At 35.7% G+C, this 25,520-nt stretch overlaps 1 protein-coding gene across 5 annotated transcripts; it reads right to left on the bottom strand.

Moving 5' to 3' along the window:
- Positions 1-515: 515 nt before the first annotated feature.
- On the bottom strand, positions 516-24,742 carry LOC127862440 (WD repeat-containing protein 70-like). 5 transcript variants are annotated; one of them, XM_052401560.1, is made up of 18 exons: positions 24,681-24,742; positions 18,959-19,018; positions 18,501-18,596; positions 17,151-17,276; positions 16,049-16,266; positions 15,822-15,878; positions 14,888-15,021; positions 14,120-14,273; positions 13,386-13,462; positions 8,760-8,940; positions 7,755-7,854; positions 7,203-7,287; positions 5,571-5,709; positions 4,430-4,530; positions 3,930-4,009; positions 3,442-3,558; positions 1,483-1,651; positions 516-844 (listed from the first exon to the last, which is right to left on the bottom strand). In XM_052401560.1, the coding sequence occupies exons 2-18, from the start codon at positions 18,972-18,974 to the stop codon at positions 754-756; spliced, it is 1,941 nt and encodes a 646-aa protein (XP_052257520.1). In that variant the 5' UTR covers positions 18,975-19,018; positions 24,681-24,742; the 3' UTR covers positions 516-753. The 5 variants fall into 5 exon arrangements, with proteins under 5 accessions (XP_052257520.1, XP_052257517.1, XP_052257519.1 ...); XM_052401557.1 differs by having other exon boundaries at positions 24,620-24,740; XM_052401559.1 differs by having other exon boundaries at positions 24,635-24,732.
- Positions 24,743-25,520: the final 778 nt, after the last annotated feature.

The raw sequence follows: 25,520 nt of genomic DNA, 5'->3' as shown, positions 1-25,520 counted from the left end.
TGAACAATACTTGACCTCAAAAGCTTGGATAGAACTTGAATATCAGAACTTTGGGTCTGGAGCTAGCATGTAACCTTGTTGAAGCTAACCTTCACAGAAGGATAAACTATGTAAACATCGTAAAGTGCTCTATTGATATAGACAATACTCACATTTACAAGTATAGTTTAATCTTAATAATTAACGTTTTTTATACCAGACAATGCTATGTCAATTAATACATGTGAAGCCACACATCTCTACATGCATATAAACTTGCTTTCTTTATCTGGTTACCAGGTTAACATGTAATGTACTGATAGTGTTTCCTCTCAGTAGGCAGTAGCAGGCATTCAACAAAATATTGAATATTGCCACGGACATCCTACAAAACAACGTTTAAGCCAATTGAGCCTGAATATTTTTAATTATTGCGTGTTAAAATGTTATCAGCAGGGATAAAATTACCCCTTTGCCCCTCAAATATAAGTGCTGGGCTCTTAAGACTTTCTTAGAAAACTTGTATGTAAGAAGTACTTTAACATCAATGTGGGCAAAAGCTGCTAACTTTTTGTTTATCGCACTTAAAAGCCTGCTTTTAAAAGAAAATGTATGCAAGCTTAGTTTATGATCTACAAGTGCATGGCTCATTGATCTTGTGCGTTCGTCAATCACTGCCTAATGCATCATGCTTAAAGGAGCATCACTGTAATATCCAGAAGTTCTACAGCTTTTTATGATCTAATTTTTCTATTGCATGAAATGATTATTTCTTCACGTTTTCTTGATTTTCTTCCATGGAGGTTGAATCTCTTCTTCTTCAACTTTTTCTTCCTCAGTTTGGAATATCTGCACAGGCTGTGTCCTAAAATATACACATTTGTCAGAGCTGTTAAGACCCTGTATGCAGTAATTGATTTCAAGAAGGGTGTGACTTTAAAAAACACTTGACCAGTCCTAAGAATTTTACAAGTATCAAAATGATCATCAATTTACACAAGTTAAATACACTAATTAAACAGACATCCTGAAACTTGATTTGTTCAGTAGACAACATGTTGGACAGACTTGAACATTCTGTATCTCAGGCAGACCCTTTTACGGTCAGACGTACACTGTTAAACGAGCAAAATTTCAATTAAGTGTAGCACAAACAAATGTTGGACACATGGCTTTGTCAGACATTTTCAAAATGTGTCATACATACCTGACAATTGGACACATTTTGTAATGTCTGTTCGATAGATAATTCTTAAATCAACCCTTTACCACTTAAATACATATTTTGACGTATTTTTCCTACTAATTTAAAGTTTTAAAGGCTTCATTTCCCAACCCTTAGTTACTGATGAGCAGCAAACGGCATAAAACCTGAACAGACTGCAAGTTACTCACAGGCTGTTCTGGTTTTATGCTGGTTGCAAGTAATTTTCTCTTTGCTTCTTATGGGACAAAGGGTTAACCAGATTAAACAACCAACAACACAACTCCTACGTTACTTACTTCTTATAAGCAGGTGCAACCCAGATCGGATTTTCTGCAGCTGCTTTTGCGTGTCGCAGGATTGCCTCCCTTGGGTTATCCTCGTACGGGTCTTCCTTCTGCACGACCAGGGTCTGAACGACGTACTGGGACAGGGTGCCTCCCTTGTTAGCCAGGCGTCCACCGGAGCCTGTCAGGTTGTTGAAAGGGAATAATAAGAGGCAATCTAGTATAGTGTTGTTCACAATGGATTATGCATATTTTTGAAGCTCAAATTAAAGAAAAAAATATTTTACCCCAACGCAAATCATTTTGCAGCTTTTGTTTGTTTTACATCTACAACAAGTTTGAGAGGGGGTATATTGGAGTAATTCGGTCCGTCCGTCAACAAGTTTACATAAGATGTTCAGTTTGCATAGCAAACTTTTTCCATATTTCTTACATTGAAATATCTTATCACCATGAAATGTAGACTTTTTCATACCCAAAGATCCTGACCTATTTTAGTTATTTGCGTTTGAAAATATCTGACAAGGAGGGTATTTTTTTACGTTTGCGAAAAAGGCTCTTGTCAATGTCCGTTGATGTTAATTCACCAAACTTTGTCCTAAGCAAGGCAATATTAATACAACTTGTAATTTGTTACCAAAACATAATCGAACCTGTCATACAATGCGTTTAATAATTCCACAATAAATTGTTTTTGTTCAGAGGTTGTTACTATAAAATATCATAAGTATTGTGCTTGCTCTTCAAAACAACACAGTCAAAACCTTGTAGAAACTAGTATTATGAAGGTGTCAAATTAAAAAACTTTACAACCCAATCACGGGCACAGGGATTATTCTTTTGCAATATTGTGAGATATGTCCAGATGTGAGGGACATTGGAAGAGAAGTCAACCACCTTGTGTAGAACTAAAATAAATGGTCATAATTGGCAGAGAAGTCAACCACCTTGTGTATGACTGAAATAAATGGTCATAATTCTATGTTGCATTAACATACCAGCACAGCATTAACAAGAGATGTGTTTGTCAGAAACACAAAGCCCCCTATTGCGTCGCTTTGAAATAAAATTTCAATACATGTATATCATTTGGCAGGTTTAGAAATTATCTCCCTTTTATAGCTTATTACTTCCCTTGGATTGTATTTTTTTACCTTGAAGGATGACCTTGACCTTAAAATGTGTTTTAGATTATATCCTGAAAAAACTTCCGTTGTGAAAATGATCTGTACCTGCCAAATGATATTAAATAAAATTTATCTCCTTTTAAAGATTGTAACTTCCCTCGGATTTTGTTTTTTGACCTTTGAACTTGAAGGATGACCTTGACCTTTCACCACTCAAAATGTGCAGCTTCATGAGATACACATGCATGCCAAATATCATGTTAAAAGTTGCTATCTTCAATATTGCAAAAGTTATCGCCAATGTTAAAGTTTTCGGAAGGACAGACTGATGGACAGTTCAACTGCTATATTCCACCCTACAGGAGGCATAAAAAGGAAGAAGGAAATCTGGGCCCGTATTCACCAACCGATTCTTAGACTTAAGAATAAAGAATAGACTTAGAACCAAGAAAAATGTGTTCAGTGTTTGAATATATACAGGCCTCCACCGGTGATTATGTCATTAACAAAATGTTCTATATGAAGAATAATATAGATAGAGATGTTTACTGCAGAGTTCGACTCAAAATTAAAGAAACTCTTGAATATTCTAATTTAAAGAATTTACTTTATTCTTAGACTTAAGTTTAAGAATTGTTTGGTGAATACGGGCCCAGTTGAAGAAAGAATCCAAAACATGAATACCACACATTTTGCGTACTGACATCATAAAAATCCAGAGTTATCAAAAGTTAGATCAAGAATTACACAAGGCGGAAAGTGTTGTCCCTGATTAGGCTGTGTGGACTGCACATGCTACAGGCTAATCTGGGATGACACTACGCATATCCAACAGTATGAGTACCTGGTCCATAGACAGGTAGATCTGGCCTGTGTGATTTGACTGGGTCCTTTCTAGCTCGTTCTTCCTGTTTCTTGGTACTTGACTCCCGTTGCTGGCGGAACATTGGCAGGGCGTACGCTGTAAAAATGTAAATTCTGTTCATACAAGATTTAATACTGGAATGGCCACATTGTGGATGTCTTTAATGTACCAGTACTTTTAAACTTTCAAACGAAAAGTATCAACAAAAATGTACACATGGAAAAACAACTTCATATATGTATATCAATTTACATTTCATATTAAGTATAAAATCTGCTCAAACCAAACCACATACTAACTAGCTATATTTAATTATCCAATAAGTAAACATATGATATTTTAAAAGCATGTGAAGCTTTGAGTCTGCAAGACATTAGCTACAACCTATATCACGTTCTAAAGACAGATTTGTTCACTATTTTGTCAGTTTCCTAGATTATTAATAATTCTGTTAATTCACAACTTACGTGTGATAATCTGCCGATGGGCTACAATTTCCATCTGTTTGACTTTAGAAGGCTTCTTTGCTACACAAAGCTTAGCACCCCTGAAAATAACCATTATGCAGAAAAGCTTGTTTTGTATTCTTAAATGAGTAATGTCATGCGAAAATGGGTCTTATGTCTTATACGGCCAGCATAGATCCAGAACAGTTTGTGCATCTGTGCAGTCTTGTCAGGGGCAACCCTGTCTGCTATTAAGTCACACAGGGCTCATTGGTAGTGGACTGTGTCGCTACTGACTTGCATGTGCAAATGCCCAGGCTGGTCTGGAACTATGTTGGCAGCATATGGCATAAGACCCAATTTCACATGACGCAGGTCAAAGAAAAATGCACTATTAGCTACAAAAGCTGGCAAAGGCCAATGAAAACCTTCAGGAGCTAACATTACAAATGACACGTTCCTTCAAACAAAGACATGTAAGAGTAAATACCCTGTTACTGTGGCAAGGTTTCTATTGGTACCTGTGACTTTTGTGTTCATCGTAGTAGAGTTGAGCCTTTCCATCACCACATCCGACCACAAACTGATTGAGTCTGGGGTGCCATATGCATCTCACAACACTCTGAAAGCATTCAACATAGCTGTACACTTCAGGGTTCACAACACATGTGCATTCTTTGCTGGATTTTAATGCTAGCATTTTAAGCTTTGTCATGAAAAAAAGCCAATAAACAAGAGTTGTCTGAGGACAGCACACTCAACTTGTGTAGTGCTTGTCTGATAACTAAAATGTATTTGAGTTATTAAGATTTAAATATTTTTCGTTTTTTAGTAGTTATAAATTCTTTGACCAACTCATCAAAAATGCAATCCCAAATAGGGTATTTATACAAGTTATCAATATATGAGGTACATTGTATCTTCGAAAAATCCAGATAAAAATGCTATTAAAAGATAATTTATGTATCTGTACTAATTGAAAAGATACCTTATGTTTTACATGAATACTAAACTCCAAAGCTAATTCATGAATTAAGAGAAAGATATGGAATTTTACAAATGCTATAAAGAAGCTTTTAAAATACAAATTTAGCAATAAGAAAATAGATAATCACGAATCATTTTATGTGAAAACACATTGTTATTTAAATAACAACAATTGCATTAAAGGTAATGTCAGCACACAACGTACTGCTAGCCACAATGATTTGAAAGCCACCAATATGAATGCTAAAGAAATGAGTCAGTCTCTGGAAAAAAAAACGGCTAATGTCACACAATGTAAACTGGGACGACTTCCAGCTTTTATAGATTTTATCATTTAAAGGAACTCAACAAAAATCCATTCTAGGCGGAAAGTGTTATCTCTGATAAGCCTGTGTGGCAGACAGAGGCTAATCAGGCATGATACTCTATGTAAATGCATTAGGCCCCGTTTTCACAAGTGCTCAAATGTATTCGGTAATAAAATTAAATGATGCCAAAATTACTTCTATGCTAACATGACCTTACCAATTGTGTGAAAATTCAAATGAAAATTATATGTTATCATGCTGTTCTTTGGATCTAGAGTTCTTCTTTTACTGGTTAATTTATCAACCAAAGTTTGAGTTTTTGTCTACAGAAAGATCAGGGAGCATCAAGTTGACATGTTTTACCTACCATGTCTGACACTTCCAGCTCTGTAATGGTATCAAGGGATTCTCGCTCCATGAAGACTAGCCTCCCCTTGCTCTCAGACTTCTTTACAGAGATACCTGTCACTACGAGCTTGTCGTCCGGACTGAACAAAACATCTGTGCTGTAATGATAAATATGCATTTATAATCATCATAGCAATATAATGGGGAAATCTTTTATTACTGATTTGTTTTAAGCAAAACAGTTCGCTAGTTTCAGAAATAGAGATACATTGTATATACTAAGTAGTTTTGTGATAATCATGACTATTGTTATAAATCAATATAAATGATAAAAGCAAAAGATGTTTATCGTTTTGTTTTCACTAAAAGCAACTCCCCAAAATTCATATCATTGATATTTATGTTTGAGGGTAGGGGGTGGGGGTCTGATCTCAATTCAAACTTTAAAAAAATGTCATTGATAAACCAGCAGTTTGCTTTTCCAAAGAATATTTGACGCACATAAAAACATCACTTTTCAACACATACGACATCTGCTACATTTGTAATACATATATAATAGCCAATTGCATTTTCCTCTGGGTCCATATTCACAAATCTTTTTAGCAAAATCATTATTTAAGTTCTTAAAATAATAAAATTCCTGTTAAAGACTATGGTTGGTTTATGTAAACGTTTTGGTTTTTAATGCTTTTATTGTATTTAAGAATCAAAAGTTGTTTCTTATTTTACCTGATTTCAAATACAAAACATTGGTTTTCAAAAAGAATATTGTATTTTAATTTATCACTGAAGTATAATGTATCTTCAACTTTTTCGTAGAAGATATGTTGATTCAATTTTAATATAAGTGTTTTTTTTACTCGTATATGTTGAAAACAGAAAAAACAAGAAACTGTCGGAGACGGGTGATGCTCCCCAAAGGTTTTTTTTGTCACAATATTGCACTATATATTCAGATAAAAGGAAATGTCTTGAGGGGCATAACTTTGGACAAAATAATACGAAGGATGGTTTAGCAACTTAAAAATTTAAAAGGGCCATAACTCTCTAAATAGATCATCTAACCAGAACCCACAAATAACATGCGCATCTCCTCAAGGTAGTTAAGCTTCCCATAAAGCTTCATTGAATTCCAGTCAGTAGTTGGGGAGAAATAGCCCAGACAAGAATTGCACTATATGTACAGTTTATAGAAAATTTCAAAGGGCCATAACTCTGTGAAAAATCATATGACTAGAACCCGCTGATAATATGCACATGTCCTCTTGGTAGTGAAGCTTCCCATAAAGTTTCATTGAATTCCAGTCATTAGTTGCTGAGAAATAGCCCGGACAAGAATTGCACTATAATATGTACAGTTAATGGAAAAATTCAAAGGGCCATAACTCTGTGAAAAATCATCCGACCAGAACCGGCTGACAATATGCACATCTCTTGGTAGTGAAGCTTCCCATAAAGTTTAATTGAATTCCGGTCATTAATTGCTGAGAAATAGCCCGGACAAAAATTGTGCAAGAACAGACGAAGCGGCGACTATATGCTGGGGGAAAATAAAAAGTAAAGGATAAAGGATTAAACACATGATAGTGAAACAAGTATAATTATTTACAATAAAAAAAAATAAATCACTATTTACAATGGTCCGTACTTAGGAAAGAAGTTTGGAAGTCCTTCCTTGACCTTCAGAGGTTGCTTGAGTGACCTAATATCCCATAGCTTCACTGTATCGTCTCCTGTAAGTGTGAACAGAATGGCTAATATAGACAATTTTCAATAAAAGTAGCTGACATGGGACTACTAAATCAGCTATCTAGACTAGTCAATTTTTTTGTTGTTGCAATAGCAACCAGAATTTTTTACGTAGGAATAAAATGAAATGACGTGCATAATGTCCATATTGCCATCCATCCATGTTTCAAGTTTCATGAAAAAATATGAAGAACTTTTTAAGTTATCGCAGGATCCAGAAAAGTGTGAAAGACTCACAGACAGGCAGACGTATAGAGCGCAAACCATAAGAACCCTCCGGTGAAAATGGTAGGGGACAGTTATGGACATTCCGGAGACTTTTGCAGTAAACTAATTCTTTAAACATTACTTAATTCAAGTACATGTATTAGGGAACACCTACTTAACTCAGGAGTTTGGAGAAACTAAACTAGCTGGCCTGACAGAAAATTGAAAAGAGTAAAATGTGTACCTCCTCTAGATGCCAAAACACGCCCGTCATATGAAAAACACAGTGAGGAGGTGTCACTGCCATTCATGTGTGCTGACCGTAACATCATTGACACATTTACCTGTTACAAATGAATGTTAAACAAACTGATATGATGTTGAACAAATGTTCTCAATAGAGGACACAAGTGGAAACTTTGCAAAGCACAAAATAAGGTTAAGTCTTTGACATGAGATGATTGTATGTCCACAAGGGTAAATGTTTTTGAAAAAACTTGTGCATGTCACATTTTCTCACTAAGAAATCAATTTAAAATTTTAAACGGCATACAGTTTTTAGTATATGAGCAATCAGTAAAGTATTCTACAATCTGACCCGACTCCTCACAGTTAAATATTGCTCTTGTAAATCACACAGTGAATCAATTTATAAATTGGCAAGTATAAATCTAATTGCAACAAGGCTATTGTCAGGAAATATGGTCCCATACCGGCTCCACCATTGTCAGAAATTCCACCATTGTCAGAATTTTTTTTTTGTTTTGTTTTGTTGCCATAGCATCCAGAATTTTTGATGTAGGAACAAAATGAAATGACGTGCATAATGTCCATATTGCCATCTATCCATGTTTGAAGTTTCATGAAAAAATATTAAGAACTTTTACAGTTATCGCAGGATCCAGAAAAGTGTGACAGAATGACGGACATGCAGAGCAAAAACCATAAGTCTCCTCCGGTGAAACTGGTAGGGGACAATTATCTAGTTGTTCTTTCCTTGCCATTTACCTGAACAATTTCGATATTCAATTAATAAGTTGTCTATAATCTTAAAAATCAACTTAATCTTCCTATACAATAGTCAGTTAAAACATATCTTGGTAAAAACAGACTTATGCTCTTCAGACATATAGGTGGCCAATGGAGTTCGGGTATATGATATGTTTACGTTATCTTTATATTTTCATGTATTTATTATCTGTAATAATGCTTTACATGATGAACCTCAAAGAAACAACGAATCACATACAAAAGGTCGGTTGTGATCCCAGACTTGTATGGAGCCATCCTGACAGGCTGCTACAATCCAGCGCCCATCATGACTGTACGCGCAGGCCGTGGGAACCACACGACGCCCCTGCTGGCAGCGGGCCTTGATCACATGACGCTGCTTCTTGCCCTCGTCGTTTACATCCCATAGGCGCACAGTGCTGGATATAGGAAATATAATGTGAAATCATGGGTAAGACAGTAGACATGTAGACACTGTATAATAATTCAAGTACATCTTCTGGCTTTGATTGTCGCTATTGAGATTCTAACAGTATCTAAGGAAATGCATAAAGTAAGGGGGTATGGTCTCTTGAAACATTCTTTAATATATCTACATTACACTTATTAATACTTTGCCACTGTTTTTTTGCAAATGTAAAAGAAAAACTGTATCGAATTGCTTATTTACACATAGAAAGAAATCCCTGAATAAACAATGTTTTATTATCTGAAACTTATTTAACAAAGCATCATGTCAAAAATTAAACTTGTGTCTCTGCATCCTTCCACATCCTGCTAATTTGGTCATTTATCATGGTATATACAGCAATCTTACAGATGTCACTTTGGGAATACGTGTCAAACCCAAGATAATGGCCAAGCTCAGCTCATTTTATCCCAAAAGGTCTCTGAAACATTCGATTGAGCTGCGTTCTGGGAAAACTTGGCTTGATCCATGTGCGCAAAGTGTCAACCCAATTTAGCCTGTGCAGTTTGCATAAGCTAATCAGGGCTACACTATCAGCTTTATGGATTTTTTCATTAAAGGAAGTATCTTCTTAATGAAAATCCAGTTTAGGCATATAGTGTCTACATACTGGGACAACACTTGCATATAGTGTCTACATACTGGGACAACACTTGCATATAGTGTCTACATACTGGGACAACACTTGCATATAGTGTCTACATACTGGGACAACACTTGCATATAGTGTCTACATACTGGGACAACACTTGCATATAGTGTCTACATACTGGGACAACACTTGCATATAGTGTCTACATACTGGGACAACACTTGCATATAGTGTCTACATACTGGGACAACACTTGCATATAGTGTCTACATACTGGGACAACACTTTCATATAGTGTCTACATACTGGGACAACACTTGCATATAGTGTCTACATACTGGGACAACACTTGCATATAGTGTCTACATACTGGGACAACACTTGCATATAGTGTCTACATACTGGGACAACACTTGCATATAGTGTCTACATACTGGGACAACACTTGCATATAGTGTCTACATACTGGGACAACACTTTCATATAGTGTCTACATACTGGGACAACACTTGCATATAGTGTCTACATACTGGGACAACACTTGCATATAGTGTCTACATACTGGGACAACACTTGCATATAGTGTCTACATACTGGGACAACACTTGCATATAGTGTCTACATACTGGGACAACACTTGCATATAGTGTCTACATACTGGGACAACACTTGCATATAGTGTCTACATACTGGGACAACACTTGCATATAGTGTCTACATACTGGGACAACACTTGCATATAGTGTCTACATACTGGGACAACACTTGCATATAGTGTCTACATACTGGGACAACACTTGCATATAGTGTCTACATACTGGGACAACACTTGCATATAGTGTCTACATACTGGGACAACACTTGCATATAGTGTCTACATACTGGGACAACACTTGCATATAGTGTCTACATACTGGGACAACACTTGCATATAGTGTCTACATACTGGGACAACACTTGCATATAGTGTCTACATACTGGGACAACACTTGCATATAGTGTCTACATACTGGGACAACACTTGCATATAGTGTCTACATACTGGGACAACACTTGCATATAGTGTCTACATACTGGGACAACACTTGCATATAGTGTCTACATACTGGGACAACACTTGCATATAGTGTCTACATACTGGGACAACACTTGCAAATAGTGTCTACATACTGGGACAACACTTGCATATAGTGTCTACATACTGGGACAACACTTTTCACGCTTGCATATAGTGTCTACATACTGGGACAACACTTTTCACGCTTGCATATAGTTTCTACATACTGGGACAACACTTTTCACACTTGCATATAGTGTCTACATACTGGGACAACACTTTTCACACTTGCATATAGTGTCTATATACTGGGACAACACTTTTTACACTTGCATATAGTGTCTACATACTGGGACAACACTTTTCACACTTGCATATAGTGTCTACATACTGGGACAACACTTTTCACACTTGCATATAGTGTCTACATACTGGGACAACACTTTTCACACTTGCATATAGTGTCCACATACTGGGACAACACTTTTCACACTTGCATAAAGTGTCTACATACTGGGACAACACTTTTCACACTTGCATAAAGTGTCTACATACTGGGACAACACTTTTCACACTTGCATATTGTGTCTTCATACTGGGACAACACTTTTCACACTCGCATTTAGTGTCAACACACTGGGACAACACTTTTCACACTTGCATATAGTGTCTACATACTGGGACAACACTTTTCACACTCACATATAGTGTCTACATACTGGGACAACACTTTTCACACACGCATATAGTGTCTACATACTGGGGCAACACTTTTCACACTCGCATATAGTGTCTTCATACTGGGACAACACTTTTCACACTCGCATGTAGTGTCTACATACCGTGACAACACTTTTCACACTCGCATATAGTGTCTACATACTGGGACAACACTTTTCACCCTTGCATATAGATTCTACATACTTGGACAACACTTTTCACACTTGCATATAGTGTCTACATACTGGGACAACACTTTTCACCCTTGCATATAGTGTCTACATACTGGGACAACACTTTTCACCCTTGCATATAGTGTCTACATACTGGGACAACACTTTTCACACTTGCATATAGTGTCTACATACTGGGACAACACTTTTCACCCTTGCATATAGTGTCTACATACTGGGAAAACACTTTTCACACTTGCATATAGTGTCTACATACTGGGACAACACTTTTCACACTTGCATATAGTGTCTACATACTGGGACAACACTTTTCACACTTGCATATAGTGTCTACATACTGGGACAACACTTTTCACCCTTGCATATAGTGTCTACATACTGGGACAACACTTTTCACACTTGCATATAGTGTCTACATACTGGGACAACACTTTTCACACTTGCATATAGTGTCTACATACTGGGACAACACTTTTCACACTTGCGTATAGTGTTTACATACTGGGGCAACACTTTTCACCCTTGCATATAGTGTCTATATACTGGGACAACACTATTCACACTTTCATATAGTGTCTACATACTGGGACAACACTTTTCACCCTTGCATATAGTGTCTACATACTGGGACAACACTTTTCACACTTGCATATAGTGTCTACATACTGGGACAACACTTTTCACCCTTGCATATAGTGTCTACATACTGGGACAACACTTTTCACTCTTGCATATAGTGTCTACATACTGGGACAACACTTTTCACACTTGCATATAGTGTCTACATACTGGGACAACACTTTTCACACTTGCATATAGTGTCTACGTACTGGGACAACACTTTTCACACTTGCATATAGTGTCTACATACTGGGACAACACTTTTCAGTCTTGCATGTAGTTTCTACATACTGTGACAACACTTTTCACACTTGCATATAGTGTCTACATACTGGGACAACACTTTTCACACTTGCATATAGTGTCTACATACTTGGACAACACTTTTCACACTTGCATATAGTGTCTACATACTGGGACAACACTTTCCACACTTGCATAGTGTCTACATACTGGGACAACACGTTTCACACTTGCATATAGTGTCTACATACTGGGACAACACTTTTTAACACTTGCATATAGTGTCTACATACTGGGACAACACTTTTCACACTTGCATATAGTGTCTACATACTGGGACAACACTTTTCACACTTGCATATAGTGTCTACATACTGGGACAACACTTTTCACACTTGCATATAGTGTCTACATACTGGTACAACACTTTTCACCCTTGCATATAGTGTCTACATACTGGGACAACACTTTTCACACTTGCATAGTGTCTACATACTGGGACAACACGTTTCACACTTGCATATAGTGTCTACATACTGGGACAACACTTTTTCACACTTGCATTTAGTGTCTACATACTGGGACAACACTTTTTCACACTTGCATATAGTGTCTACATACTGGGACAACACTTTTCACACTCGCATTAAGCCGTTTTCCAGAATGAGGCTCAATTATTTATCCCTAACCCGTAAAAAGCATTGCAGCTGCAATACACAACAGACTTAGAACCTGTGAGGCAGGTAATTCGTCCTGCTAGAATCTGTGAGGCAGGTAAATCGTCCTGCAATTTTGACCCAAGTATTAAACAACATCCGTCTATTTGTTTATGTTTTATTAAAATTTTACTTTAATTCCCCTCTTTCTTTTGAAAATCTCATCACCTAACGGGCACTTTTAAACTACATGTATAATGAAATCCCTCAAACAGTTATACATACACCACAATGTGAAAGTAGTTTATTTACCCATCATTTGAACATGTCATGAACTCTGCTTTGACTTTCGGGTTAAAAAATCCGGAATTCAGCATAGCTGCATGGCCCTGAAAATAACATTCAGTTGCAAGAATTGCATTTACATTACTGAAAATGAAAGTATTGAAACTTCAATTTATATTATGTTTACATTGTATATCCTAATGCCATTTGGGTAGATTACAAGATCATCAAATACTAACTTCATTCTTCTGGCATAAAACATGCTCCCACAATACCAAACTCTAAACTGTAGCAGAAAAGAAAGTCATAACTTTGTCAATCCCATAGCTCTATCCCTTCCGGCACCAAAATTAAGCCCAATATTACAAAGTTAACACTGTTTCACTTAAAGGACACCCTAATCATTGTCCACCAATGTTTGCCAAACATCCATCTAACCCATCTTCAGCCCATAAGCCTATATGTTAGTCGATTGCATGTCTGGTCAACACCCATCTTGTCCTAAACATCAGCCAAAAATGAGCCTTGTTCTGGGAAAACTGGGCTTAATGAATAAGGGTAAAGTGTTGTCACAAGCTGAAGTCAGCACAGGCAAATCAGGGACAACACTGCACAGTGTTTTTTTAAAGGCAGTCTCTGATTAGCGATAATCCTGTTTAGACGGTAAGTGTCGTACCAGATTAGCCTGTGCGTACGGTACTTAGACCAGTTTTTTCAGAACATCGCTCATATAAACATGACTATTACACTCAAGCCCATACCTTTGTCTGTCCCATGTCTGCCAAATACTGGTCGCCTTTTTTGCACTCAAACTTCTCGTGTCCGTCGCGGTCCAGCACCTTGGCCTGTGAGTTGCCTGCCACCACCAGGATGACATCTCCTGTACTGCTGTACTGCAGCTGCTTGATCGGGTGACTGCAGAATGTTGACACAATAAGTGACCAGCGCTAAAGCAAGTTTGTAAAGCAGCCAAATGTGCAGCTTTTTGGGGAAATGGTCTTAACCCTTTGCATGCTGGGAAATTTGTCGTCTGCTAAAATGTCTTCTGCTGAATTTCTAAAATAAGCATTTTCTTCATTTTTTTTCAAAGAATACTATCAGAATAGCAAACAGTTTGGATCCAGATGAGACGCCACGTTCTGTGGTGTCTCATCTGGATCCAAACTGTTTGCAAAGGCCTTCAAAATTCGGTTCCCACACTGAAAGGGTTAATATAAGTGTGTCAAGTGTCGTCCCTAATTAGCAGGGATGACACTTTCCGCTTTAATGGTATTTTTCTTAAAAAGAACTCTCTTCGTAGCAAAAATCCAGTGTTAACAGCAAGTATCGTCCTGTATTAGCCTGTCTGGACTGCATTGGCTAATCAAGACGACACTTTACGCACATGTATCAAACCTTGTTTTCCCTTCTTTTTACAAACGGTTTAACTAGTTTACATTGTTATAGTGCTTAAAGTCAAATGAATAATTTCATACATAGTACTCCATTTGCAAAGTTCACAAAAAGTATTTTTTTTTTAAATGTACTACCATTCACACGGTCGCAGCGTTCTAAATGGTTTGAGTGTAGAGTCCATTCCAGCAAAGTCAAAGAGTTTCACATCATAGTCATAGCCCCCTGTGATGAGGCGCGCACCGGATGGATCAAAGGCAAGTGCTGACACCTGCAAATATTACTGAATGTAACCAAATTATCAATTGAAACAGGTGCTCACGTGTTATGGAAAGCTTCAACATTGTGTCAGAGAATCAGATTGAACGTGAGATATACAAACTGACAGTCTGACACATTTACCTGTCTTGCACTGCATTAAGGGAGCTCTTTCAAATACTGTATCCCTTTTAATAAATTAAATGTTCTATAGATTTCAAGAGTTTCATGTTCTAAGCCACTGTGATCTTGATCCCGGACTGGTTGACCTCAAAATTATTATGCATGATATTTTACTCCCGAGTTACCAAGATGCTATTCAAATGACTGTAGGTCAAAGTTTTCTTTATCTATCCAGCAGAAACAAATTTCGTCTAAGCATTATGTTTTATTACTTTATATTATTTTGTTAAATCAACTAAAATATTTTAAACACATATATCTAACTTTACCAATCCACAAAATTTCATTTCAAAGAAATTAAATCAATCCCAAAAACCAAAACTTTGTTTAAGAGGCATAATTTTGTTTTCAGACTTCATATTAATTTGGTTTGATAAACCTACTGTTTTCTTTCCATGGTCTATCAACCTACTGTTTTCTTTCCATGATCTATAAACCTACTGTTTTCTTTCCGTGGTCTATAAACCTACTGTTTTCTTTCCATGGTCTATAAACCTACTGTTTTCTTTCCATGGTCTATAAACCTACTGTTTTCTTTCCATGGTCTAACTGATAAACCTACTGTTTTCTTTCCATGGTCTAACTGATAAACCTACTGATTTCTTCCCATGGTCTAAATGATAAACCTACTGTTTTCTTTCCATGGTCTAACGTAATCTGTAGACTTGATGGTATTTTCTTTAAAGGCTGAAAAAAATCCACAAAACATTCATTTAATATTGTTTAAAAGAATTTATATAATTTAAAAAGGTGTCCCGATATATGAATGTCAATAAACAAGCAATAAACAATAGCAACACAAAACAATACAACCACGTTCTTAAGAAAAAACAAACACCACCAAATAACACACTAACATCTTCATCTTCTTCTTCATCATTATCATCATCATCTTCCTCCTCATCATTGTCAGCTTTCTTTTTATTCAAAGGGCTTGATCCAGCATCCGTCATTGTCGGAGGCAATGGAGGCCCAATTATGTCGTCATCATCATCATCATCATCATCATCCTCGTTGTCTTGAACCTTTGATGTTGTTGCACTTGGAGGTAAAGGAGGACCAATCATTTCATCATCTAGAAATGTATAATGAATAATTTTTCACAGTTCATGGCTATTAAAATTAAATTCGTTGAAAACTGCTTTAGTAAAAGCATTGTGCATTAATTGATAAAATAAACTAAATGCATAGAGATATTTCTGACAGTGGCCAAAGGCAGAGTGCAAATATTCCAGAAATGCAATCGTCCTGTGAATGAGCCGAATAATCTGACTGCTTGTCCGGTAGAATGAGAGATATTTGTTCATAACATTTTAACCATTTATGTGAAAATATAAAAGATGCCCGCAATTTTGAATAATAATAATTAACACAATAAATTAAGTTATTTTATATTTATTACAAATGAGGATGAGTAATGTACAGTTTTATTAAACAAACCCTTCTTTTACATAAGACGAGAACAAAGTACACCAAAGTGAGTGAAAAATCTCTGGACTTTTTCCTACGGGACCAGAGCTTGAAAATATCATTTCTGTGTACGCCATAAAGAATTTTTAGCCTCTATGGAGAAAATCATACTTCATCTTATACAAATACTGGTTCTTCCAAGCAACTGACTATGGAGAATTTCAAAAAGCCTTTGGCTTTCAAACCAATATAAGTATGCTTAAAAAATATCTATAAAAGTATTTCAGCTTTGAAAATCGAATAAAATGATTGTGTGTAAAGTGTCCCCAAAATTAGCTTGTGCAGCAAGCACAGGCTAGTCAGGGACAACATTCTCTGCCAAAACAAGATTTTTGCTAAGAACAGACCTTCTTAGAACAAAAAATACCATAAAAGTGGAAAGTGTCGTCCCTGATTACCCTGTGCACATGCTACTTTGGGATGACACCTTATGCACATGCATTCCGACCTGTTTTACCACACAGCGCCTCATTTGCATTTTTTTTAAACCTGAGTCAATGCTGGCATTTGAAGACGGTTGTTCCACATCTGTTGATTTGAAGCTCGTACTTTCTCTGAGGACCTCATTCTGTTTGTTAATTCTTGCAACCTGTTCATCTACATCTTCTGCATCATCTACAATGTATAGGGTGCACGTTTCAAATTGTATGCATTAATTTTAATTGAGTGATTATGGTTTCTTTCTAATATACTTTAAATGTTACTTTGTTCATGCATATGTATATGCCTCCAGAAGTCTTGAAACATGGGTTATGGGCTACTGTTAGGGAAAACACAAGATACAGAAGAAATCCTTGTTCTAAAGGTAAACCTTCTTTACAGATTCAGAAATGTTGACTGACATTTTGGGTTTAATTTATACAAAACTGAAAAATGACAAACTGACCATATAAACCATACATGGAAGTAAGGTTTTCAAATAGCTTCAATAATATTCTTTGATATAGATCCATGTTATATAAAAAGTTACATTTGTATACTGAAAACTTCACCCATACTTGTCAGATCTTGATCTGTGTAGGTATGCGTATATATTAAAAAGATACCAGTCAATTAAATGTCCCATGTCATCAATTGGAAAAACGAAAAAAAGGAAAAATATCATTTGATAAACATGGTTAAGATTAGAAATGCACGAAAATAACATTGCTTACGCAATCTAAACTTCAACTTCCCTGGTTAAGTCATTTGATGCATAAATCTAAGTTAATTTTAAAAGCATCTAAAGACCATTTTAAGATACACATTTTGTATATAAATCTTCAAGTGTAATTGTAAAATTACAATGTAGGAACAACTAACCAATCATTTTCAATTTCAGAGTCCCAATTGCTTTCAAAGAAAAAAGAGCAAATAACTTCAGCGCCGTGGTAAGAGCATCTGGCTCTCATGCTGTGATCTAGTGTACAGTCCCCAGGCACTATCATAAATTTTTGATATTCAAATATTTGCAAGATAATGTAAAATATATTTTTTGTTTTAGAAAAATTAGCCATTTAACATAAATTATTAACATAACCATAAATAATAAGTATGGTAATAGGAGTAAAATTTGGCACTAGCACATACCAAAGTCCTAGTCTTTTTTTTAGAAAGTCTTTCCACAGAATGTTGTCAAGTCTTGTAATGTTTTTATGATTGTTATATTGTAAAATGTATTTGTATTAATTGCACAAGCATCATAATCTTGATACTTGCATACAATTGTTTTGAATGTTCACCTCACCATTTGTGACATAGCAGCGTTGAAAGAGCAAAAAAAAAGAACTAACAATTAATTCAAGACAAAAAAACAGTTATTACAAAGACAGCTAGTTAATAAAGAGATACACATAATACCTGGCTTGACTGTGGATGCAGTCCTCTCTATTGCAGTTTGTCTGGCCTGTTCATACATGGCCATGAAATCAAACTGCCGTGCTTTCTTCTTCCCTTCTAGTAACATCAAATGTAAAACAATGTACAAGAAGTATGAATAATACATTATTATATTAAATTAATCAATATAATTTATTTAACCACAAAGCTATACAATTGCATACTGGGTATGTTTATAATTTGACCACAATAAAACAGAAACCATGTAACAGTTATGAACAAGGTGAAATGATAAAAACAGTTGACTTATCATGAAAGAGTTCTAGAACAAAATCAAAATGCAAGACCTGTTGTGTTATTTGAAAATTTGGTCACTTCATGGCTGGTCTGTATGGTTTACAGACTAGATTCCATTGATTACAATAATTAATTTAATTAGTAATTTGATATTTTGTTACGGTAGTTTATTGTATACATACCATCAAATTCAGACATGATTTTCAACTGTTATAAACTTGTAATATTCATCAGCTAGAATTCTGCAACAAAAATATATCAATGTGATGTCATATTATAAATAGCTAATTATAAATAACATATATATTAACTTCAGCATATTATGATTTCCTACTCATGTCAATCCATTTGATGATCAGGAAAGTAAGAAAGTATTTAACAAAATTATAATGAATGTTTTAAAGGGATCTTTTCACATTTTGGTAAATTGACAAAGTTGAAAAAAGTTGTTTCAGATTCGCACATTTTCGTTTTAGTTATGATATTTGTGATATTTCTTTGTTGTAATATTACCTTTATGTCATTTACACATAATTATTGTTCTAAACCTTGATGAACAAGAATATCAGTAAAACTGATGGATGCTCCCCAATGATGCTTTGTCGATATATGGGTTAATTGTGTGGAAAAAAGTGAGACTGTGAGAAAATCTAATATTAGCCTCAGTGACCTTGATCTTGACCCCAGTGACCTCAAACCTCATCAAAAGGTAGAGGTCCATGCAAGGTACCTACATGCAAAATATGAAAGAGATCGGTAAAGTATTGAAGGTGCTATGAGAAACTGTAACAGAAGTCTATTACTAGCCTTGGTGACCTTGACCCCAGTGACCTCAAACTGCATCAAAAGGTAGAGGTCCATGCAAGGTACCTACATGCCAAATATGAAAGAGATCGGTAAAGCATTGAAGGTGCTATGAGAAACTGTAACAAAAGTGTGACAGAAAAATCTATTATTAGCCTTGGTGACCTTGACCTTGACACCAGTGACCTCAAACGTCATCAAAAGGTAGAGGTTCATGCAAGGTATCTACATGCCAAATATGAAAGAGATCGGCAAAGTATTGAAGGTGCTATGAGAAACTGTAACAAAAGTCTATTATTAGCCTTGGTGACCTTGACCCCAGTGACCTCAAATGTCATCAAACGGTAGAGGTCCATGTAAGGTATCTACATGCCAAATATGAAAGAGATTGGTAAAGTATTGAAGGTGCTATGAGAAACTGTAACAAAAGTCTATTATTAGCCTTGTTGACCTTGACCCCAGTGACCTCAAACATCATCAAAATGTAGAGGTCCATGCAAGGTATCTACAAGCCAAATATGAAAGAGATCGGTAAAGTATTGAAGGTGCTATGAGAAACTGTAACAAAAGTGTGACCGTATGGAAGTACGAAAGTGCGGAAGGACAAACTGGCAACTATATGCTCCCCATATAGGGAGCATAATAAAAGCTAGTGCAGAATTTGAATTATGTTGTGTTTTATTAACACTGATTTTCCCTTAAGAATTAGGTGCATTAACAGTTTGCTGATTTATAACAACTGTCAATTAGTGTAAATATATTCTGCAATGGGCATAGTGGTGTCCAAACATCTGTTGTTAGGCCTGTTTATACTCAATGGATTTATTGGGGCAATAAGTGTTAAAACAACAGTGATCGGGTGTAATCACAGTGTCCAGCTTTGTTTATTTTATCAAGCAATGGTAGTCAACACAATGGCACAATAGAATGTAAATTGCTAAACAAACACACTGCAGAGTGGGTGCTAATTGCTCGTGTGCCTGCTCATTAATCCGCTACACCACGATGGTTTACAACTCTAATTGGTAATTGCCGATAGTTTGCCATAAGATAAGTGGATTAGCCAATGCAGTGAAATGAAGTAAAACAAAACTAATGATTTGAGCATTTATTGCGTTAAACCAAAAATTGTGTTTTCTGCAAGAGTAACCAAATATTAATTTTGTAACCAGTTAACCTCCTTAAGAAACGGATAACCGGTTAACCGAACAACTGTTGCCATCTCTCATTGCAAAGCATAGCTGTTTAGTCCATAACAAAAAAAATGTTTGTTGATGGTTACATAATAGACCTTATTTTTTAAATGCCTACTGGTACTTAAACAAGAGAACCGCATAACGTGTGCCACGCTCAGCCGCAAAAGCTTGCCAGAATTATTTTTTTTAAGTCACAGTGACCTTGACCTTTGACCTAGTGACCGCAAAAATGGGTGTGGCATATAGAACTCATCAAGGTGCATCTACATATGATTTCAAAGTTGTAGGTGGAAGCACTTTGATTTTAGAGCCTATGTTAAAGTTTTATATTAGAGGTCACAGTGACCTTGACCTTTGACCTAGTGACCCAAAAATGGGTGTTGCGTCTAGAACTCATCAAGATGCATCTACATATGAAGTTTTAAAGTTGTAGGTGGAAGCACTTTGATTTTAGAGCCAATGTTAACGTTTTAGCACAACGCCTACGGCGGACGGCTGAGGGCGGACGACGAGCTGGCTATGACAATAGCTTGGGTTTTCTCAGAAAACAGCCGAGCTAAAAATGGATGTCTCAAAATCGGGATCCATTTTTTTTTACAGAAATTTCTGCTTCATCCTTGTATTTACTTATCAATTATTTTTGCCACACCAGACGGAATAAATGGAAATGAAATTGAAATTGTGTACCGTAATCACAAAATCATAACCAAATTTTTAGTCTCCACATTATGTTTACAAATTCAAGCTTCAAAAATACAGTGCTCACGTATCTTTAAAAGCATGCAAACATAATACTGCATGGACTTCTATCATCTTCATGAAATTACATTGGGGGTTTGAGTTATTAAATAACTTCCTGGCTCAGAGAACATTGCGATCCTGGTGGCCATGTTTTTCAACCAAAGGGCATCATTTTTTAACTCTTCCAAGATATTATTGGGATAAATCTTCTGACCAAGTTTCATGAAGATTGGACAGTAAATGTGGCCTCTAGAGTGTTAACAAGATTTTACTATGGCAAAATATAGCCAATCCCATATAAGGAAAAATGCCCCGCCCCTTGGCAGCCATGTTTTTCAAGCAAATGTTACCATTTTCATACTCATCCAAGATATCATTGGGACAAATATTCTGACCAAGTTTCATGAAGGTCGGAAAATAAATGTGGCCTCTAGAGTGAGGCTGTTTATTGTTTGTCCCACTTGACCTGTGTGCTAAGGTCTGATAAAGGAAAGAAAATTTAGGAATGTTAAAAAGGGGATCCACAGCAATTTGTTATATTAGGACAGTTATTTTTTTTTGCTAAAAATTACCACCGATTTTCGGCTGCTTCCCAATTGCAAAAATCAACATTTTTTCCCAAAAAGTTGACTAAAATTTCCCCCAAAAAGCCCAATTTCCAAATAATTTTTTTTTTTTAAGAAGAATGACTTATGTTTTCTTAATTCTAGATATCAACTTTTTATTTTAACATCCTACAAAAGATATAACTTTAATTAAGTCTTTTTTGTGGATAAACAATTCCCAAATTTGCCACTTTTATCAATTAAAACAATCCCAATTTGACCAGACTCCTTTGCCCAAAATGGCTAGAAAACCCCCTGAACATGCACTTAAAAACAATTTTAATTCATATTTATATAAATGCTTGATATTTCCCAATTCATGGTTAATCGCACTATTTTTCCCAATTTCATGATTTTTCGCGCTAATAATCCCAATTCAAATGGCACAGGCTGTATCAAATAAAAGCAAAAAAATCACTGTAGGACAATCTGGATATGCGAACTAACAGATCAGTTGATCTGCAGTGACTGTACATGTATATAATTTCAAGATAAAGTTACCCAACAAATTGAGACATCCTTTTATTCACATTAGTTATCAATACAGTTAATTCAATTATTGTCTGCAAAAAAAGTATAAAAAATTACAACCCTACCCACCAATCTGTGTTTTAGGCATGTAAGTTTTATAACCAGACGCAATTTTTTTAAGCTTTAGGCCACGACTTTTTTTTTTATTGGTTTACAAAAATTATTTTGAAAATGGTCCATCTGGCGGTCGAAAAAAAAAAAAAAAAAAAACATCATTGGAAAATAAGTTAATACTAATAACATCAGAACAAAGACATCATATCTTTTATAACCTTAACACAGAGACGAAAAATCAAATTATGCAATGAAACACATCTATATCTTCACATGAAATGAGTCACCTAAAAGCACCTTTTGTAACATCAGGCAATTTTAAACACTCCATTAAATGACATGCGTTCTTCTCCCATTAAAACGAAAAACTGCGCTTCATTTCCGTAATTCGATGCGCACCATTACGCAATGCGATGCCCGTTGCATAAATCTTATATAAGATAAACTACTCATACACAAAGTATGTGTTTGCTCTTATTGGACTTATGACATCGTCCATGAAAAAAAATCAAGGTAGATCGATCCCCGCATCGTCGCGGTAATGTTTGTTAAAGTTGTTGTTGTCATGAAAACTCGTTGATTTACAACGCAAAACGTCTTATTTGAACTGACGCGAATTAATACAATCATATTTGTCAACTTGGCTTTTGCTTTATTTTGATAATTTAATCCAAAGTTTAATGTTAGGAAGTGTTTTTACTGGAATTGTAAACAAGGAGCCAGTTAAAGTCTTCCGAAAATGTGCAGTCTGTGTGAATTGACAGTTTGACGTCATCAAAGGAAAGCCGCTTGCTGTCTGAAGCAATAAAGCGACAAATTTCGCGCCGACAAAATTGGCTTCCTTTGTCTAGCAATCAACATGCCGAACCAATCATGCGTTTGTTTCTCAATTGCAATCCTCCAATTTAATAATAGCATGTGCATAGCTCCGCCTTCGAATCTTTTGCAGAGAACGGAGGCGGAGTTTAACGGTTAATTGAGCTAGTATTTTACGCAAGTTGAGTTCCGATTTGCCGAAATTACTCGGCCCTAAGCATTAAAACGACAAATACATTTATCAATGATTTTCCGAGATATACCGATTAGTTCCGATTTCCAAACTTTCTGTACAGTTCCTATAAACTATGGCGGACGTGTTTACAAAATTCCTAAACACATATATCGTAAATAATGGCAGTGTTTTATTGGATTATTTATACTAATTATGAAATTGCAAGGTAATACTTTTTTATCTACTATAATATCGTGTTTGTTTAATATAATAAACATGTTAAACAATATAGTTGCGTCACAGATTCGGAAATAAATTTTGATGCGGTCGACATTTTACTGACGCTGATTTTCCTATTGTCTGTAATTAAATAAATTTTGAGAAGTGCCCATAAAAGGACTGGTACATACTGTGTCACATTGAAAAATATCCCGATCTCTGTAATATATGTGAACCAATCGTTGATTGTACTTACTTGATTTTATTCGCAACTGTACTCAAACCGGATCGTTTTTTTTCTCGTTTCGCTCGTTTTTCAGTGCGGTCGGGAATAAAATATATAAAAAAAGACGATTTTCAGATTTTATTTTTTTTCCCATTTTCCAAAAATTAGGGTCGGCGGTTTTGTAAACCAAGAAATATAAAAGTCGTGGCCTTACTATATTATTCCGTCTTAGCGCATGACATAAGTTGCAAACTCTACATCTAAAAAAATAAACAAACATTTTCCATGAAAAAATACAATCATCTTTCTCACAATTATTCTTTTCCAGCAATTTATGTGTGGGGTTTAAACATGTTTAACATAAAATAATTTACAGTTTTCATGTCGCGAAAACATATTGCAATTGATGTTTTATTTTTGTGTTTATCTTAAGCATGTCATGAAATCAATTTCAAATCAATCAATTCAAAAAGTACTATTGTGACAGTCACTTGAAGAAAAAACACCGCTTAAAATCAGTTAAAAATCTTTTTTAACATCGAATTGTTATTGTTGACTTTCTGAAGTTATCGGTGTTGCAAGACGTTTGTTGAGGTTGCAAACCACTTAATTTTTCATAGAACGTCAAGTGCATGATTTTTCATAGAAAACAAAATTGGATGAGCTACCAATATTTTCGACCCTGTCAACAATAAATTCGATGCTATTTTAAGCATCGTGTACGATGTATAGTAAGTACATTTTCTTCAACTATAACAAGCTTTGGCGTCACCGGCAAAGCAAAACTCTAGGTTGGTGATACTCCTATATATATGAGGTCGATATACATCGACAATTGGTAGATTACGTCTAATTATTTACCATAATTTGGACTAGGTTGGTGAATACAATCTACGCAACCTTCTTGTGTATGTATATATAAAGAGAAGATATTGTAGTCAGTCGTATTATAACGCGAAAGATTTTCACAGGAAAAGATAATATGTTCTTCCTTACGGAAAGTGCGTAAATTGTGACAATATTTATTGTCCATGCACCAAAGAAACGCAATCAATAGCAATGACTTACTTTTAATTGATTTTTTTGATTAACCATAACCATTTGGTATGTGTACTCAGAAATTAATGAAGGATCGATAATTGATATGTTCCACTCTTAAGCATAAAATCTGAAGATGTCCAAAATCTGATCGTATGTCAGTAAGTTACTACAGATATTCTGGTTAAGATGATTTTAATACTTCGAGAGCTATCCGGTTTTTGCATCTCACATCAACAATGCAGATTGATCCCTATTACCGGCGCATTTGAGTTTGGTTGGTAGTCACGATACCCGACAGGTGGTTTCCTTAGAGCACTCCGGTTTGCCCCCAAAGAA

The sequence above is a fragment of the Dreissena polymorpha genome, chromosome 16 (genome assembly GCF_020536995.1).
Source record: "Dreissena polymorpha isolate Duluth1 chromosome 16, UMN_Dpol_1.0, whole genome shotgun sequence".
Classification (NCBI taxonomy): domain Eukaryota; kingdom Metazoa; phylum Mollusca; class Bivalvia; order Myida; family Dreissenidae; genus Dreissena; species Dreissena polymorpha.
The sequence above is the reverse complement of the archived record's forward strand: the minus strand, read 5'-3'. Positions and strand labels throughout refer to the sequence as shown.